The 20,116-nt window shown below is 43.8% G+C and overlaps 1 protein-coding gene and 1 non-coding gene across 7 annotated transcripts in view; one reads left to right on the top strand and one right to left on the bottom strand.

Moving 5' to 3' along the window:
- The first annotated feature begins 1,851 nt into the window (after nt 1-1,851).
- Nucleotides 1,852-8,188, top strand: ZBED8L (ZBED8 like). The gene is made up of 2 exons (XR_014145215.1): nt 1,852-3,586; nt 6,271-8,188. It is a non-coding gene; the product is annotated as a ZBED8 like (transcript).
- A 4,314-nt stretch (nt 8,189-12,502) lies between these two features.
- ZKSCAN5 (zinc finger with KRAB and SCAN domains 5) overlaps nt 12,503-20,116 on the bottom strand; it is a 22,161-nt gene continuing 14,547 nt past the window's right edge. For 5 of the 6 annotated variants that reach the window (XM_031019267.2, XM_031019268.2, XM_031019263.2 and 2 more), the window contains 2 exons: nt 17,811-18,419; nt 12,503-14,815 (listed from right to left, as the gene is read on the bottom strand). In XM_031019267.2, the coding sequence (XP_030875127.1) occupies nt 13,689-14,815; nt 17,811-18,419 (1,736 nt within the window). In that variant the 3' untranslated portion in view covers nt 12,503-13,688. Of the gene's footprint in view, nt 14,816-17,810; nt 18,420-20,116 lie in introns of those variants that run through there. The other variant, XM_081819352.1, reaches the window with a different exon arrangement.

The raw sequence follows: 20,116 nt of genomic DNA, 5'->3' as shown, positions 1-20,116 counted from the left end.
GGAAGTTGGAGTTGGTCAGAGAAATTGATCGTGGAAGACAGCTGCGTTCCTGGTGGAAAAACTGGACTCTACAGAAACGGATAGGTAAAGCAGGGAGCATGAAGACAGGCGCTAGAACAGAAGCCCTGAGGGCATTGTGACCTCCCAGATCCTTCCAGAATGGGATGTCTAGTGGTGGAAATGGATTTGCAAGGGGCTTTAGATATTAGTCCTTTAAGTTTACAAATCAAGTATGATCCTTTAATGACATCTGACATTTCAAATTAAATATAAGAAAAATCAGAAGTATAGTATTCTACATGCTTTTTCAAATTCCATCAGCCTCTCAGAGATTCTAATATGCCTTCCCTTTCTTTCCTTCTTGAGTGTCATTGATCTAATGCAACTTCCTACTATGACACAATCTCTAGTCTACAGTATCGGCACAATGGAGTCAGCATCACAGAAGATGCACTGCTTAGTCAGTTGCTTGCTGTACAGCTCCAGTTAGAACCTTTTTCTTGTGTTGAACAAAAATATACCCCCTGGTGATGTTTGTTGTTCCTGTTGAGATCCCTGGGACAGTAGATGGCACATTACTTCCTCCTCTTCATTAATAGCTCTTCTAATATTCTAGGATCACTCTGAGTTTGGGGTTTTTTCCTGAGTTGCCATTTCCCCACAAGTCGTACCAATTAGACTGCTGCATTTCTGCAGTAGAGGTGAGCAAACTGCAGCAGTGGTGCATTTGTGTCTTAAGTTTTAGCTGACTCAGGCAGTTTGCTCCAGTGAGAGTACCTTAGGAGCACTCATTTAAGAGTCCACTTCTCGGGGCGCCTATGTGGCTCAGTCAGTTGAGCATCTGACTCTTGGTTTCAGCTCTGGTCATGATCTTGGGGTTGTGGGATCCAACTCTGCACGTTGAAGAGTCTGCTTGTCCCTCTCCCTCTGCTCCTCCCTCCATGCTCTCTCTCTTCTCTCTCTTTAAATAAACAAAATCTTTTTTTAAGATTTTATTTATTTATTTGAGAGAGAGAATGAGAGAGAGAGAGAGAGCACATGAGAGGGGGGAGGGTCAGAGGGAGAAGCAGACTCCCTGCCGAGCAGGGAGCCCGATGCGGGACTCGATCCTGGGACTCCAGGATCATGACCTGAGCCGAAGGCAGTCGCTTAACCAACTGAGCCACCCAGGCGCCCCTAAATAAATAAAATCTTAAAAAAAAAAAAACTTCTCTTCAGTAGGCATCAATCCCTAACAAAAAGTAGTTAGAAACTAATTTTGCTTTTGAGCAAAATTTTCAACAGTTCTTCAGATGACATAGGTGGCAACAGTTAGCCAACTCATAAAGTTTGTCATTTTTATCTTATACTCTATTGCTTCAAAGAAAAAAATATATGAACAACTATTCCCAAGGGATTGAGCACTTCCTTCGTCTTTCCCATATGCCCACCATTGCACTAGGCATGGATAGTTACAAAAGAAAGAAAATATTACACCAGAATTGACACAGGCTCTAAACAAGGGTTTGTTTTCCCTGACTGCTTTATCTCCACCGGCACCATCATCTGAGGGTTTATAGGATGCCTTATCCATTAGACATACCTTAAATCAAGGAACCCACTTTATGGTCAAGGAGGTCTGACAATGAGCTTGTAACCGCAGAATTCATGGTGCTTACTCATCACCCAGAAGCAGCTATCCGGTAGAACTGTGGAATGGCAGGGGCACCTGGGTGGCTTAATTGGTTAGGTCTACCTTTGGCTCATGTCATGATCCCAGGGTTCTGGGATCGAGCCCCGTGTCGGGCTCCCTGCTCAGTGGGGAGCCTGCTTCTCTCTCTCCCTCTGCAGGTCCCCCTGCTTGTGCTCTCCTGCTCTCTCTCTGTCAAATAAATAAATATAATCTTAAAAAAACAACAACAACTGTGGAATGGCATATTGAAGACTCAGCTCAATTACAACCTGCAAAGTTGGGGAGCTGTCCTCTAGTATACAGTATTTGCACTGATACTCATTGAACCGATAACATATATGTGATATTTTGTCTCCAGTAGAAAGACTAAGTGGGTACAGGAACGAAGGGGTTGAAACAGGAGCAGCCCCTATTACTATCATACGCAGTAACTCACTTGTGGAATTTGTGCTTCTTATCTCCGAGCCCAGAGTCTTCTGGGTTGTGGTTCTGATTTGCAGGAAGAACATTTCTTCTAGGAGCTACATTAAATATTCCAGTGAACTGGAAAGTGAGAATATCACCAGGCCACTTCAGGTTCCTTGTGCCGGTAGATCAACAGGCAAAGAACGGAGTTATTATAAAGGCCCCCCACAGTCTCTGCCACACACGCTACATAAATACAAAAACATACCGGCCATCTGCATTCAATAACTTACCTTCCTGAACCTTTTAGGCACTTTAGTGTAGGAATGAAGGGGGGCGGGTGGTAGGGATGAAAGGGAGAGGGCAGGGTTTAGACAAGAAAAACAACGCATAACAATGTAATGGCTCTTGGAGATGACTTGGAACAGTGGAAGGAAATTTGAGGAAGTATGTAGAGGAAGAAGTTCTGGGACTACAAGGTCTTCAAGGAGGACCATAGTTTAGTGAGTCAGCCAGTGATTAAGAAGGAAAAGATCTACTCAAGTGGTTTATTGAAGAGTCAATGGGGAAGTGGAAGAAAACAGCGACAACCACAGCAAGGTCAAACCTCACAGGGGATGGGATATTATTTAGGGCTTGGAGGGTTACTCAGACTATCACCTGGTCATTGGTTGCCTCTGTAGCATGTGGCTCTAACTCTGGTGGGCTTTCCATTGTGCTCAGACTTGTCTTGGAATTTCGAGTGTGTGTGTGTCAGTCTTTCAAGGTCTTGGTTATGGTTTTATAAAAGGTGAGGTTTCTTGATCTTCTCCTCAAGTAATGGTAAAAGCCGTAACTACTGTGCTAACATTTTGACAGCAAAATTGGACTTACTGTAGTAATTACATTATTATGAGGCCGAAAACTCCCTGGTAACTTTCGCCAAGCTCAGAATCTCACCACTATCTAGTACTAAAGAAGTTTATTGCCCATAGAAGAAATTTTTGAAAATACTGCCCATTCAAATGGCAGTACGTAATCAGGGTCCCTAGAGAAGCCGCCACTTGGGTTTTGTGAAACCATTCATTCTTGCCTTTGATATTCCTCAGTCTGCATTTTTGTTACGGTTCCTCTTACACAGACACACCATCACTAGTATTGTTTGATAAGAACTAGAATTCTTATGATTACTGCCATGAATAAACGTGTAAGTATTTGAGCGGGATGGTATCAAAGGAAACTTAAGCCTCCTTTTCCGAGGCGGGAAAAGCTGAGCTGAGGTGAGAGATCCCCAAAGCCAGACTGGCGATTGGAGAACAGGCTGCAGTCCTCCCGCGTTCCTAGAGAGAACCTCGAAGGGCAGCCCGGCCCCGAAAGGCTGGTGTTGACGCACTTCCGGCTTCTGTGAGCCAGACAGACGTGCGCGCGCCCTGAGGGTAGTGGCGAGCCAAGGGCTGCGTGCTGCTTTTCGACCGTCCCAGTCACCTCCTTTTTCTGTCCCAGCACCCCCAGACTTCTCCAGGGTTCACGGTGAGACGTGGGTCCGACTAGGGAGGATGGGCGGGAAAGAGGTGGATGTGTAGAGCCGAGTTCCGCGACTTCCCTCGCCACGACAGCCCCCGACGGGAGGAGGAGGGTCCACGTTCCCGTCCTGCATCCCAGTCTCGGCCGGAGGACGCGCAGTCTCCCGGCAGAGAACAGCCCCGGATCCAAGCGGAAAGGGAACGGCGTTTTGTTTTCCGGCTAGGATGAGGTGCCTCTGGGACCGGGAAGAGGCAGTCCGCTGCGTGCCCCGCCTAGGCTCTCTTGTCCTCGGTTTTCACTCCGGGGGTAGCGGACAAAAGGACTCTGGGCTAATGTCTGTGTTACCCAGTTGTCCGCATTTGCTTTCCTTCTGGTGAGGGCTTTTTTACCTGAGTTCTTAGGGACCCAGAAATGTAAAGTGAGGAAGACCCACCAAGCTCCACGGGCTTTTTTTTTTTTTTTTTTAAGGGGACAAGTTTGCTAAGCCTCATGAATGTTTGCAGATCATATGCTCACCCCCCAAGCCCATCACCAATAATGGTGGTGATTAGTGTTCGAAAACTAGGGAATAAAGTGATTTTGGACGCAGTAGGAAAAGATTACATACACTTCACTCTTTTCCTTGCAGTTTCTGAACTTTCTGACTTTTAAATGTCTGATTTCAGACATCAGGTGGATTTTTCAGTTGTGCAACGTAATTGTGCTTGACCTCAAGCGGTGAGTGGTGAAGGGGATTTGTGAGGATGCAATGGAAAGTGTGTTGGGCTAATAGGAGACCATTTCCAGTGCGCTCTCTGCCACTGATTAGCAGGATGGTCTTGGACGGAACATCACCAGGTCTCAATTTTGTCCTAAGTAAAATTAACTAGATTATCTCAAAGGGTCCTTCCAACTTGGAAATTCATTGATAAGTGAATTTAACTGAAAAATCCACCTGGGCCAAACCTAATGTCCCATCTCCATTTCCTGCAGTGCCACCAGAAAGATACTTCTGTTATTGAGAGAAAGTGGCAAAGGACCAAACAAACACGAAAACACAACACAGATCAGTGCTGAAAAGATTGTATGCAATTAATCAATCAGTTGCAGAGAATTCATTGAAAGCATACCAATGCTATTTGCTGGAGAAGTAGGTTGGTTACACAGTGCAATGGGAGATAAGTAACTTACCCATGGACACATAATTTATTTCTGTACTTTAAATCTGTGCTATTATAATATTCCTCCCATTCTTATTCAGATGTTTTACAAATAACTTTATAGTTTAATTTATAAATGGCATGCCCTTCCAAATGTTGAAATACCAGACTTATAACAAATTTGTTGATCTTTCTAAAAATGGGCAGCAAATACTGACCTTGTATTCAAACCAGTGTTTTTTAAATGTCTATGAGTTGCAAGGAACTACATAGAATGACTTACAGGGAACGATAAGAGCAAAAGCACAAAGGAACAGTCTAGTTGAGATAAGGCATGAAACTATTACAAATGAAATTTCAGGGTAAAAGCCATAAAAATATTACATATATCAAACTAGGAATGGAAACAGTGAGTCTAAAGTTGAAAGAGGACTGGGTTCTGGGATCATTCAAGTAATGTAAAGTAAAACCCTGTCTTTCTGCTGCCCTTGCCCAGAATATTAGCACCACCACTCCTTGCAGGCCTACAGGTCAGGGAGGAGTGACTGTGCCCCTGACCTCAGCCCTGTATCTTTTGAGTTTCACTTCCTCCGTGTCCCTTCATTTTGATTCATACTCCCACAATGAGGGAACATCTAGGAACATGTGATCGATTCCCCCTTCCCCACCTTTAAAACTTTGACCCAGATGTCAAAGACTGAGATGCCTTTTCCTTCATCTTAAAAGACCACAGACAGATGGGATTTTCAGAAGATCTATCACTAAACATGGAGAGAAATGAGCAAAGAAAATTTAATAGTTGTAAGGTGAACTTCAGCAATACAAATGGTGACAGAATGTAAGTGCTGTGAGATGGGGACTGAAGCGGGGGGGCTATCAGGAAAGGTTAAGTGGGTTTCAGTATTTTTAAAATACAAATACAGGTTTTATTTTTTTTCCCTGTGCCCCAGTGGGTCATCCTGTACACCCTACTCAGATGGTCATTTTAAGAATGACTAGATCACTCTTTTATAGTGACTAGATTAACAGTGTGGCAGCACAGCTAGGACCTTGGACTTAAGACTTGGGTTTGAGTAGTGGATCTACTACACTGTAGTGTTAGACACATTATTTAATCTTTCTGAGCTTTTTATTTTTTTTTAAAGATTTTTTTTATTCATTCGAGACACAGAGATACAGAGAGAGAGCATGAGCAGGGGGAGCAGCAGAGCGGGGGAGAAGCAGGTTCCCGGCTGAGCAGGGAGCCCGATGAGGGGCTCGATCCCAGGACCCCGGGATCATGCCTGAGCCGAAGGCAGATGCTTAACCATCTGAGCCATCCAGGTGCCTCTCTGAGCTTTTTAAAATCGGAGTAATCATGTACTGCATAAGGTTTCCGTGGGTATTAAATGAGCTATATACAAAACATAATGTAATCAACTGAATCTGTCTGCACATAGATACCAAGACATTGGATTTAGTGAATTCTCTTCATGACTACTCACATGAGGTGTTAGCACTGCACTACAATGTTACTTTTTCATACTGCTATCAAATTTTTCTACTCTGCAGGATAGCAAAAACTGGTCTCCTAAAACATCTAGGACAAAAAGGACAGTCCTGCAGACAGACCCTGTTTGGATCAAGTGAGCCAGTTCTTTGAACCTGAACACTGCTGAGTCAAGGCATACCGCAGATTGGTCTCCCCAGGCCACCCAGGAGATGGAAGGCGTAGTGATCGTGAAAGTGGAGGAGGAAGATGAAGATGAGGAAGACCATTTCCAAAGGGAAAGAAACAGCACAGAATTATGCCCACCATTTCTTAGTCGGTCTACAACCATGAATGAGAGGGCCTTGTTATCATCATACTTGGTTGCGTATCGAGTAGCAAAAGAAAAAATGGCTCACACAGCTGCTGAAAAAATTATTCTTCCAGCGTGTATGGATATGGTACGGACAGTTTTTGATGATAAATCAGCTGATAAATTAAAAACCATACCCCTTAGTGACAATACGATATCTCGTCGAATCTGTACGATCGCAAAACATTTAGAGGCGATGCTTATTGCGCGGCTACAGTCTGGGATAGATTTTGCAATCCAACTTGACGAGAGCACTGATATTGCAAGTTGTCCAACTCTCCTGGTTTACATCAGGTATGTGTGGCAAGATGATTTTATAGAGGATCTGTTGTGTTGTTTAAGTTTAAATTCACACATAACTGGATTAGCTTTATTTACTGAATTAGAAAAGTGCATTGTTGGTCAATATAAATTAAACTGGAAAAATTGTAAAGGAATTTCAAGTGATGGAGCAGCAAATATGACTGGAAAACATAGCAGGGTTATTGAAAAACTGTTAGAAGTAACATGTAATAGGGCTCTTTGGAATCACTGTTTTATTCATCGAGAAGCTTTGGTGTCCAAGGAAATTCCACCAAGTCTAATGGATGTATTGAAAAATGCAGTGAAAATTGTTAATTTTATTAAAGGAAGCTCACTGAACAGTCGACTTCTTGAAATATTTTGTTCAGAGATTGGAGTTAACCATACCCACTTACTGTTTCATACAGAAGTTCGTTGGTTGTCTCAAGGAAAGGTACTGAGCAGAGTATATGAACTCAGGAATGAGATTTACATATTTCTCATTGAAAAGCAATCTCATTTGGCAAATGTTTTTGAAGATGACATTTGGGTAACAAAACTGGCATATTTAAGTGATGTTTTTGGCATTCTTAATGAGTTAAATTTGAAAGTACAGGGGAAAAACGATGTATTTCAGTATCTTGAACATATTCTAGGATTCCAAAGGACATTACTGTTGTGGCAAGCAAGACTTAAAAGTAATCGCCCTAGCTACTATATGTTCCCAACTTTGTTGCAACACATTGAAGAGAACATTATAAATGAAGACTGCTTAAAAGAAATAAAATTAGAGATACTGATGCATCTCACTTCTTTGTCTCAAACCTTTCATCATTACTTTCCAGAAGAGAAATTTGAATCATTAAAGGAAAATATTTGGATAAAAGATCCATTTGTTTTTCAAACCCCAGAATCAATCATTGAGTTAAACTTGGAGCCTGAAGAAGAGAATGAATTACTGCAGCTCAGTTCATCATTCACACTAAAGAATTATTACAAGACGTTAAGTTTATCAGCATTTTGGATTAAGATTAAAGATAAATTTCCATTGCTAAGTAGAAAGAGTATATTGTTGTTACTACCATTCACAACTACCTATTTGTGTGAACTAGGATTTTCAATCTTGACACGATTAAAAACAAAGAAAAGAAATAGGCTCAACAGTGCACCTGACATGCGTGTAGCCTTATCCTCCTGTGTTCCTGACTGGAATGAACTTATGAACAGGCAAGCACACCCCTCACATTAAATCCAATCTCCATGAAATTTTGGTTTTGTACTTTTTAAGGGCTTTTTTTTTTTAGTAGATTGTATTTAAATATTAATAAAATTATATTTAGAATTTACTGTGTTTCATTTTCCTATGTAGTATCATTTCAGGAAACTTGTTCCACTTACACGAATTGGATGTATGTGTATCCAGAATAATGATGTGAAAATATATTTCTGCATATTACTGTCAGTTTTGAAAAATAGTACTTTTTTTTTTTTTAAGATTTTATTTATTTGACAGAGACACAGCGAGAGAAGGAACACAAGCAGGGGGAGTGGGAGAGGGAGAAGCAGGCTTCCCTCGGAGCAGGAAGCCCAATGCAGGGCTCGATCCCAGGACCCTGGGACCATGACCTGAGCCGAAGGCAGACGCTTAACTGAGCCACACAGGCACCCCAGAAAAATAGTACTCTTAATACGTAGTCTTATACTCAGATCTGTCCCCATCTTCACCGCTGCTGCCTTGCTTCTCCCTTTCAGGCAGAGCCCCATTCAGGTTCAATTTCTCACCATCTATGTTCTTCCTTTTTTCTTCTCATTCCAGGAAGTGAATCTTGATGCTAATCATGGTTTAACACCATCCTCACACTGGGTTTATTTAAGCATGGGCACGTGTTATAATTCTTGCTAATGAGATGCATATGTAGGACACTCTGTCAGGATATTTTTGTGAAGGGGTCCCTTGCTCTCAAAGGGACACGAGAGAAGGCAGTGATAGGGGCATAGTTTTTGAATCTCCCCAAGTCCCTCCTTAAAAACAGAGCAACCAGGATAGCCAAACAGAAACTCATGGATATCATCTACAGCAAAATCAGGTACTACCAACAGTTAAAAACTAACATGGTCTCAAGCCATTGTGTGAAAGGAAGCAGAAGAAACAAGCATCTGATAGATTTGAAAGCTGCAAAATAATCAAAAGGTACTCATGCAAGATTTCAGTGAGCTATATTGAGACCAGCAGTTTAAACCAGGAACAGCTTGCCCACTTCAGTAGAGTTTTAGGGATTGGTGATAAACTCTGGGAGCAGGATAGACCCTGTGAAATAGAATCCAAATTGACTGGGCGCCTGGGTGGCTCAGTCGTTAAGTGTCTGCCTTTGGCTCAGGTCATGATCTCAGGGTCCTGGAATCGAGCCCCACATCGGGCTCCCTGCTCCGCGGGAAGCCTGCTTCTCCCTCTCCCACTCCCCTGCTTGTGTTCCCTCTCTCGCTGTGGGTCTCTCTCTGTCAAATAAGTAAAATCTTTAAAAAAAAAAAAAAAAGAATCCAAATTGGCTAAGACAGGGACAGGAGAGACCAAGTCTTATCTCTGTGTCCTTGAGGATTGATTGCTTTGTTTGGTTTCCTCTGCCCACAATCAAGATCTTTTTGTCTCCTGATTAGTGACAGGTGACCTTTGGCCAAATTCCAAGATACAGGTTTGCCCGAGCACCATCCCCATGGGCTGTGGCAGTTTACAATGGGTCTTTTCTACTAAAATCCTGCCCCTTCTGGATCAAATACCTGCTTCCTTTGTGTTTTCTCATGATGACATAACTAGTACACATAACTCACCAGCACCATTCAACCAGGGACAATTTGGAATTGCACTGACCCCTTTGGGAGAACACATATGCACATCCTAGTCACCCATCTTTATCTGGGAAGATACTGGAATGAGGAGTGAAGCTCACACAATTTGCTGCCAGAAAGAATTAGAAAGCTGTGAAGACATCAGATACAGGCCTTTTCTCTCACTGTAGGGTGGAGCACTGTCTAGGTTAGGACTGAGGAGACCTGAGGCTCCAGGCTCCATTTCAGAGATAAGTTATAGTCAAGTCCTATCTCTGTGCCTCCATCTCTTCATCTGTAAAATGAGGACTGAACTGCTTGCTTTCCCTGCAGAGCTTTTGAAGACCATATTAAATATTATAGAACTTAAAGCACTATATAAACAGGGTGTAAATACTCACAGAGGGGTGCCTGGGTGGCTCAGTCATGAAGCGTCTGCTTTCAGCTCAGGTCACGATCCCAGGGTCCTGGGATCGAGCCCCGCATCGGGCTCCCTGCTCAGCGGAGAGCCTGCTTCTCCCTCTCCCACTCCCCCAGCTTGTGTTCCCTCTCTCGCTGTGTCTGTCAAATAAATAAAATCTTTAAAAAAAAAAAAAATACAGAAATACATAAGAAAAAAGATATGCCACATGCTGCTGAGAAAGAATTCAGGCTTCAGAACTGGACAGACGAATTCTGTCTCTGATCCTTACTACCTATCTGACCGTGGAAAATTTACTAATTTCTGAAGCTCAGATTGCCCAACTCTAAAATTGGGACACACATGGGATGCCTGGGTGGCTCAGTCGTTGAGCCTCTGCCTTCAGCTCAGGTCATGATCCCAGGGTCCTGGGGTCGAGTCCCACGTCGGGCTCCCTGTTCAGTGGGGAGCCTGCTTCTCTCTCCCTCTCCCACTCCCCCTGCTGTGTTCCCTCTCTAGCTGTCTCTCTCTGTCCAATAAATAAATAAATAAATAAAATCTTTAAAAAAAATAAAATTGGGACACACTACTAAGTAGTTATTATAACTATATTGTATTATAAATCTACATGTATTGGAAATACACTGGAAGCCAGTGCGTTGTAAATACACTCCTAAGGAGGACTAAATTGTGTCTCCCAAAATTCATACGTTGAAGCCCTAACCCCCAATGTGACTGCATTTGGAGACAAGGGGGTAAAGTTAAATGAGGTCATAGGGTTGGCCTCATCTACAGGACTGATGTCCTTATAAGAGGAGGAAGAGCTACCAGGAGTGCACACACACAGAGGAAAGACCATATGAGGGCACAGCGAGGCAGCTGTCAGCAAGCCAAGGAGAGGGCTCAGTAGAAACCAACTCTGCTGTCATCTGGATCTCTGATTTCTAACCTCCAGAACTGCAAGAAAACAAACTTCTGTTGCTTAAGCCACCCCGTCTGCAGCATTTTGTTACAGCATTAGGAGCACACTGATATACCAGGTAAAGTACTCAACACAGAAATAAACACATCATCAAATGCACAACAAATGTAACTCTTCTTTTCTCTTAGAAACAAGATTATAACCCCAAAGGTTTAAGGTTGCTTATCTAGACTGACTGATGGCTTTGTGCTAACACAGTCCTATTTTCTCCTGGTCGCACTCACAACCAGTGATATATACTGTACTTGTAATATTTCTGGCCAAGGATAAAACCAACCAGTTGCTATACTGCACCAAACTCATGATTTATTATGCTCAGAGGTACCAAGAGACAGATGGAAAGAGGTAAAACTGTCCCTGACATCAAGTCCAAAACACGTTAGTTTCTCCATTTTGGTCTTCATCCTTGAATATCCCTAATTTTTTTATCTGCTGCATTTTCTCTATCTCCGTAGGTACTTCCTTACTTTCCTACCCTTACTTTTTCTCCCTGTGTCATTCTGATTTCAAATAGTGTCTCTTAGTTCTACTACATGTTATCTGACAGGTTCAAATCTGTGGTCACTCTGATTTGTGTAATCTCCTTTTTCTGGACCTTCTCTGGGTTATGTCCTTTCTCCTTAGGTCCAAGCCACCAGAACTGCACTTATTGGTGAAGTCATTCTACGATTCTGTACAAGGCAGAAAAACGCTACTGTCGTACGTTTTGCCTCCCATGCCTTTCCTAATGGGTCCCGTCATTAGGTTTAAGTCAAAGCACAAAGCAGGGCTGGACAGGGGCCGAGGGCACCGTGAGCGAGGCGGTTCCCTCCACTTCCGGCTGGGGCCTGACGCCGCGGTGCTGACGATGCATCTCGTGACCCCTCCGCCACCCGCACACCGGAACTGAGAGCCGCGGGGTCGACCCGGAAGAGGAAGACGAGCAGAACACCAGACCTTCAGGACAAATACAAGTCCCAGAAAGCCCACCGGAAGTGCCTCAAATCCCGCCCCCGCCCCCCCCCCCCATTGGTGTTCTCCAGGAATCCGGGAGGTTTCGCCGTCTCGGTGGCTCCTTGAGCCTCCTTAGTCTGGGAGAAAGACCAAGTTAGAAGCATTTCCTCCCCAATGAGAAAGAAGTAAGGGAACTATGGGGAAAGGTGCAGGTCACAAGTTCCTTCTGCAGGGAAAGTAAATGCACCACAGTTCCCCCTATCCCCCACTGAGACAGACCTAGTGAATCAGCCTTTTGTACTCCCCATTTCAACCAGCCACTGGCTGCGGGGTGTGGAGGACAGCTCCCACCCCAGCTGTGAGGCAGCTCCCATCATCTGAGGACAACTTTCCAGAGTCTCTGGAGAGGGGGGAGAGTTATGAGCACTCAACAGCCAAAACTCAGAGTAGCTGGGGGATGGGCATGCCAGCTTGATAAAGGGGATCTGGGCAGGGCACCAATGTACAACACATACAGTCAACAAGTATTTATTGTTTATTGTAAGCCCAGCAATCAGTAGTAGTTCCCAGAAGCACTCTTTCCCTGTCTCTAGAAAAGAGGCTCAAATTAACCCTCTTATCCATGTCATCTTTCCCCCCGACCTTCCCACAAGACAGCGCTAACCAGAACACGAACCTTTCTGCTCCTGGTTACGGTTTACTTTCAAATCCAACTGCAATCCAAACTGACACTTATTCTATACACCATTATCCTATGGAGGAGGTCTATCTCCAGGGCCACTGGGAATTGCTACACATTCTCCTTGGACCAAGATTCTTAATTCAACTTGGTCTAAGTCCTTCCATGAACACAGCTGCCCTCATTCTTGTGGGTGACGGACTGAAAACCAGCCCACAGTTTGGCCTATTTTCTCTTCACTATTCCCAAGGTCCCTCTCTCTTCTCCTTAAGATGTGACTGACCAATAGTTTCTCTCCTGGATTTACACACTTAACTCCTCTTGGTACTAGCCAACTTTGATGCTAATAGAATCAAAACAAAAACAAGGTAGAGAATGCTTCATGGAGAAATTAGAGACCGTATAATGCAATGGGAACACATACCACCCAGTCTCTGAACCCCAATTTTGACAGGATATAAATACCTTAAGTTGATTTCTTTTCAAAGGCTTTAATACTCAAGATGGGAACAATAGCTGGAGCATTCTAGTGGCTGGGATCAACGCTTCTAGAAAAGGTTCGTTGCTGAGGTACCAAAACAGATATCATGCTGAAGAGTTCTCTCTTCCTTTCACTGTGCTCTTCCCTGAATAAGCTGTCCAACAAGGCAGAAACTACAAATAAAGCTTATTTCTACTGCATTAGTGAGGCTTTTCTCAGTGTCAACGTTCTGAAATTTAACCAAAGAATGAGTGCCACCTGAAGGCTCTTCTTCATCCACCATATCCACAGGTGCTCTCTTGTCTAGATTCTTAAGCATGAAGATGCTAACAAAAGCACTTCTCGATGGGGAAAGCAAACAGATATCTATTCACTGTGGATTCTCCAGTGTTCCTAAGTTCTAACTGAAGGATTTCAACATATCTGTAGGTTTGATGGTTACGTTGGAGAGAATGCTGAAAGTTGTTATTACATTCATTACAGGAAGAGGGTTTCTCTTAGGAAGGCTTCTCTAAAATTGAGTAAGAGCTGTTCTACAACAGAAACATCTATACACTTAAGGTATTTATGGGATCTGTCCTCTCGTGACTTCTCAGATGTTTGAAGAGGCTACAACTCCAACTGAAACTCATTCCACATTCTTTACATTGAAAGGGTTTCTCACCAGTATGGATTCGCTGATGCTGATTAAGATGTGACTTCAGAGTGAAGCCTCTGCCACACTCATTACATTGATGGGACTTCATGTTGGAGTAGGTTTTTTGGTGTTGTTTTACGTGGGAACACTGGCCAACACTTTCTCTACATATATCACATTTATTGGTTTTCTCTGCAGTGTGAGTTCTGTAATGCTGAATAAGGTCTGAACTATAACTAAAGGCTTTGCCACAGATATCACACTTATAAGGCTGCTCTTGTAACTCCATCTTCTTATCTTCAATCACTGTCAGGTTCCAACTGTAAGCTTCCTCGCAAATGCCATTTTTTTCATTTCTCTGACCCATATGGAGCACCTGATGTTCGATGAGGCTAACATACTGAAAAAAGATCTCTCCACACTCATGACACTGATGGGATTTCTCTCTCGAGTGGAGTCTCAGATGCCCCGCAAGGTGGGACCGCCTCCCAAAGCCTTTCCCGCACTCATTACACTTAAAGGGTCTCTCCCCACTGTGCACACTCTGATGCTGAACAAGATGGGACCGCACTCTAAATGCTTTCCCACACAAGTGACAGGTATAGGGTTTCTCACCAGTGTGGACTCGCTGGTGCTGAGTCAGATGTACCCGCTGATTGTAGCTTTTCCCACATTCGTCACACCGAAAGGGCTTCTCCCCTGTGTGGATTCGCTGATGTTGAATCAGATGTGCACTCTGAATAAAGCTTTTTCCACATTCATTACATTTATGTGGTCTCTCTCCTGTGGCTGATTTTTTGTGCACATACGTGACTTCGTTAAAATTTATCCTCTTTGAAGAGGGCTGTCCTAGTATCTCTTTCATGGGAACTCCCTGCTTTCTATCCAACTTGCCTGGGTGCTCATGGCCTTCTCCAAAATCTTGACCTTGAGAAACATTTCTTTGGATTCTTCCTGAGAGTTCCACATCGGCTTCTGAAAATTCTGAAATTTTCTTCTTAACATTCAATTTTGTATTCTTACTTCTTTTGTCACTGCCTGAAATAAAGAGGAAATGCAAATGTCACCAGTTTTTTGTGGTTTTTTTTTTTTAAGATTTTATTTATTTGAGAGAGAGCATGAGCAAGCAGGGGGAGGGTCAGGCAGAGGGAGAAGCAGGCTCCCCACTGAGCAGGGAACCTGACACGGGGCTCGATCCCAGGACCCTGGGATCATGACCTAAGCCAAAGGCAGACGCTAAACCAATGAGCCACCCAGGCGCCCCTGTCACTAGTTCTTTTACAGTAGAAATATGAACTGTCAGGAGAAAGAGGATAATCAGGTGAAACCACGATGTGAAGGCAGTAACAAAGGGACGGGGGAGGATGCGTGGACGTGCCTGACGCCAGTGGTAGTCAAAAGAATTTGTCTCATGAAAAGAATGAGATGAAGAGGCTCGCTAAGCAGGATGGTGAGAGTGACTGAGGTGAGGCAATTGCTAGGGAGGAGCACCACGCTTCTAACATCCAGGAAGGAGAGAGAGGATTCTGAAATGCAAACAGGACTGAGGCAGACAGATTGAGTCAGAACAAAAACACAGCTGGATGGAGAGAGCAGATAAGAACTGAAGAATGGGAAGCAAAGGACTATGAGGGGGATAGAGCTGGAAGAATACCTGATTAGGATCCAGGACAAAAGAGAAATGAGCCAATAAAAACTATCGTCAAGAGGGTGGGTGATAGGTGAATCTCTGCTCTCTTCACTCTTAGCCGTCACCTGAGCTTGTTTCCCCACCAGGGCATCGAACCTGTGAATGCTCACCACCCTTCCTATCTGCTCCTCGGCCCAGACCATCAGCGCCACAAGGGCACAAACTGTGTGATTCTGTTTACTGCTCTACCCCAAGCACCTAGCACCACAGGCTCACGATAATGAGGGCTGGATGAGCGCACAAAAGATCCCTCTCTTGATAAAAAAAAAAAAAAAAACGGCGGGGGGGGTAGGTGAGTGTTAACTAGGAAACTAGTCATAAGAACAACTGTCGAGGAGATAGGAAAGAATAAAGACTACTTTAAAGTAATTGCTTCCCAGGTCCGGAGTGCTATTGGATGCGTTTCCCCAAGGAGGTGGCCACCAAGCAGAAGGGACAAAACTGGCAGAGGAGAAAGCTCTGCTCCACCCAGACTCTAAAGGCCTTGAGAACTTCATAATCTTCTATTCCATGATAGAGAAGGTGGTGGTCACTGTTAATGCGAATGACAAGTAGCTGGGCTTGGGGACGTCAAAGGCAGAATTTAAAAATAAATACTTTAAAGCCAGTCTTAAGAGTTACGTGGAAAATATTAATAAGAGCCTTTAAGTTCACAGCATGATTTTTTTTTTTTTTAAGATTTTATTTATTTATTTGACAGAGAGAGACACAGCGAGAAAGGGAATACAAGCAGGGGGAGTGGGAGAGGGAGAAGCAGGCTTCCCGCAGAGCAGGGAGCCCGATGCGGGGCTCGATCCCAGGACCTGGAATCATGACCTGAGCCGAAGGCAGACGCTTAACGACTGAGCCACCCAGGCGCCCCACAGCATGATTGACTGTGATCTCTTCCATATATAAATTTAATGTCACTTGAACAGCTAAGAAAAAATAAGTAAACGAACAGGGAAAATTGTTCAACCTTACTGATAACCAAACTAATGAAAATGAATACAGAAAAGACGTCTCTTCTGCTTACCCCATTTGTGGAAAAAAAAATGTCTGGGGCGCCTGGGTGGCTCAGTCATTAAGCATCTGCCTTCGGCTCAGGTCACAATCCCAGGGTCCTGGGATCCAGCCCTGCATTGGGCTCCCTGCTCTGTGGGAAGCCTGCTTCTCCCTCTCCCACTCCCCCTGCTTGTGTTCTCTCTCGCTGTGTCTCTCTCTGTCAAATAAATAAATAAAATCTTAAAAAAAAAAAAAAAAGTCTGATCACCCTGGGAGAAATATAGTAAAACTAATATGTGGTGACTGGAAAAGCAATTTGGCAGTATGTATCAAGACCCATAAAAATGTTTTTGGCCTTTCATCCACTAATCCCACTTCTGGGCATCTATTATAAGGAAATAATCCTATTTTTTTTAAGGCATAGTTGTTGTTTTTTTTTTAAGGCACAGTTATCAGAACAAAAGAGAAAAAATTAGAAGTTCAACTGAGGAACAATTAAGTGTTGATGTCTCCACACAACGGCAGGTTGTCAGAAATAACAAACAGGAGAGCCAAGCCACACTGGACAAAGTGTGTCTAATATTTAACTGTACCCTCTGAATACACCTACATAAAAATAAGCTTATAAAAAAAAAGATAGAAGAAATATGCTAAATAACAACAGTTCTATTAGGATGGTGGGATTGTGGGTCATTTTTTTTCCTCCTGCTTTCTTTCCTCCAAACTTCCTGCTCTAGTATTATTTTATCATTTTAAAGTAAAATGTGAGTTAACAAAATTGAGAAAAGGGGAAAGAGGGAGGGAAGCATGAGAGAGCGAGCCAAAATCCTCATTTACTACCACAGAAAGGCAAGAGATAATGTTTAAAATCAGTTAAGTCGGGCAACAGACATATTATTGACAAATAGGGAGTTAACAGGGATGCCTGGGTGGCTCAGTTGGTTAAGCGACTGCCTTCGGCTCAGGTCATGATCCTGGAGTCCTGGGATCGAGTCCCACATCGGGCTCCCTGCTCAGCGGGGAACCTGCTTCTCCCTCTCCCCACCCCTTGCCCGTGCTCTCTCTCTCAAATAAATAAAATCTTTAAAAAAAAAAAGGGGGGGGGGATTTATCAGAAGAAACATGTAAGAGAGCTGAAAGCAGGTGCCTCTGCCAAGAGGGAAGCTGTGGGGAGGGTGGAGAGGGCATAGGTTTGCCTACTCACTGGACCAATTAAAGTATAAAACAACAAAATGGACTGTGATTTCTGCCCCTTAGCTACTGCTCCCAGTCAGCACAACCCATCTGTCCTACCGCTTTAAGCTCATAAAACCATTTTCGCCCCCATCTATTCTCTGAACACAAACTCCCAATACCTACATCTTTGGGATTTCTCTCTGAAGTGGCGTTTCAGGTGCTCGATCAGATGGGAGTGCCGACCGAAGTTTTTCCCGCACTCGGTACACCCGTACGGCCTCTCTCCGCTGTGCACGCTGTGATGCTGGACGAGGTGTGAGCTCACGCGGAAGGTTTTTCCGCACACCTGACACTTGTAGGGTTTCTCACCAGTGTGAACTCGCTGGTGCTGAGTCAGATGCACCCGCTGATTGTAGCTTTTCCCACATTCACCACACTTAAACGGTTTCTCTCCAGTGTGGATTCGCCGATGTTGAATGAAGTTTGAGGCTTGAAGGAAAAATTTACCACAATCGTTACATTTGTGACCTCTCTCGCCACTTGTGTTGTGCTTACGGTTAACATCCGCGATGGTACCAAGATCTTTTTTCTGGGAAGGGTTCTGCCTTGATCTCCCCACTGCGGGGTTTACCTGCCACCTCTCTATCATGCCATGAAGGTCACTAACTTCTCCAAACCCTTGACTCTGGGGAACATTTCTTTCAGGGCTTCCTGAAGTCATCCAGTGGGGTTCAGCGTCATTGGAAATCTGCTTTACGGCGAGTTCCACATTGTCATGCCCAGATTCGTAATCTGAAATAAGAGAAGGAAAACGGATTAGCTATTCCCCATACTGGAAGAAACAAAATGACTGAGGACGTGGGTAATTATGAAGCCGACGTGTGCTAGCACCGCAGGACTTGGCAAAGGCGGCTTTATGCTACTGGGAGGGGACAAAGAATCCTCCAGCAGAAACAGGCCGCGGACAGAAGAGCTGGCAAGAATGTGTCCAACGGATGAAACTGGGAGAGCAGTCCTTCTATTTAGTGAAGGTGATGTCCTCTTGGTGGGGTACTTAACAGTACCTGTTTGTGCACACCTGTGCAATATCAAATTCTTCACAAAATGTGATATTGGGGGGCACCTGGGTGGCTCAGTTGGTTAAGCGACTGCCTTCGGCTCAGGTCATGATCCTGGAGTCCCGGGATCGAGTCCCGCATCGGGCTCCCTGCTCGGCGGGGAGTCTGCTTCTCCCTCTGACCCTCACCCCTCTCATGCTCTCTCTCTCATTCTCTCTCAAATAAATAAATAAAATCTTTAAAAAAAAAAACAAAAACAAAATGTGATATTGGGTTGTGCAGCTAACCCAGTTTTCACCTTCTTCTTCCTGTTCATTCATACCCTGGAGAAGGAAGATGATCTTTCCAGCTTTTTTAATCCCCCAGGAATCTCAGTTTGGTATGAATAAGTCTAAAGGAAAAAAAGTATTCTTTCTATACCCAGAGAAGAATCTAGTACTGACAAGAGCTAGCTTAACACCCAAGAGTCACTGATGAATACAGACGCCGGACAAACTGCAATCATCTCCCTATGTAACTGGATCAACAACCTATATTTCACTTGAAGCATGGACATTCAATATGCTTTGCAGAGACAAATCTTCAGTAATTAAAAAACAGGAAATATTATTTTTTATATGCTAGAGAGAGAGACACCAGGGTCTATTGAGAACTTTCTAATAAGATTTTTTGGGGGGGGCACCTGGGTGGCTCAGTCGTTAAGCATCTGCCTTTGGCTCAGGTCATGATCCCAGGGTCCTGGGATCGAACCCCGCGTCGGGCTCCCTGCTCCGCGGGAAGCCTGCTTCTCCCTCTCCCACACCCCTGCTTGTGTTCCTTCTCTTGCTTTGTCTCTCTGTCAAATAAATAAAATCTTAAAAAAAAAAAAACAGCAAGGTTGTTTTCAAATATTACAGAATAATGGTAATGAAAGCTAACATTTGCTGAGTGCTACAATGGACCAGGACTATAAGGGTTTTACGATTTTATGGCATATAATCCTAACAATGACCTTTTGAGGTAGATACTATTACTAACCTTTTTTTTTTTTTTTACAGAGTGAGAAGTTATAATTCTTATTCCATCAAGAAAACTTGAATTTTAATTTATTTTTTTATAATTTTTTTTAAGATTTATTTATTTATTTGACAGAGAGAGACACAGCGAGAGAGGGAACACAAGCAGGGGGAGTGGGAGAGGGAGAAGCAGGCTCCCCGCTGAGCAGGGAGCCTGATGTGGGGCTCGATCCCAGGACCCTGGGATCATGCCCTGAGCCGAAGGCAGTCGCTCAACCAACTGAGCCACCCAGGTGCCCCGAATTTTAATTTCTTAAAACTCTTTTACCTTAATTTTCTTCCTAAAAACACATCTTAATAGTAGAAACAAACATATAATAAAAAAGAATCGTTTTTGGGGCGCCTGGGTGGCTCAGTTGGTTAAGCGACTGCCTTC

This window comes from Leptonychotes weddellii, chromosome 5, assembly GCF_054177405.1.
Source record: "Leptonychotes weddellii isolate Sample4059 chromosome 5, ASM5417740v2, whole genome shotgun sequence".
Classification (NCBI taxonomy): domain Eukaryota; kingdom Metazoa; phylum Chordata; class Mammalia; order Carnivora; family Phocidae; genus Leptonychotes; species Leptonychotes weddellii.
The sequence above is the reverse complement of the archived record's forward strand: the minus strand, read 5'-3'. Positions and strand labels throughout refer to the sequence as shown.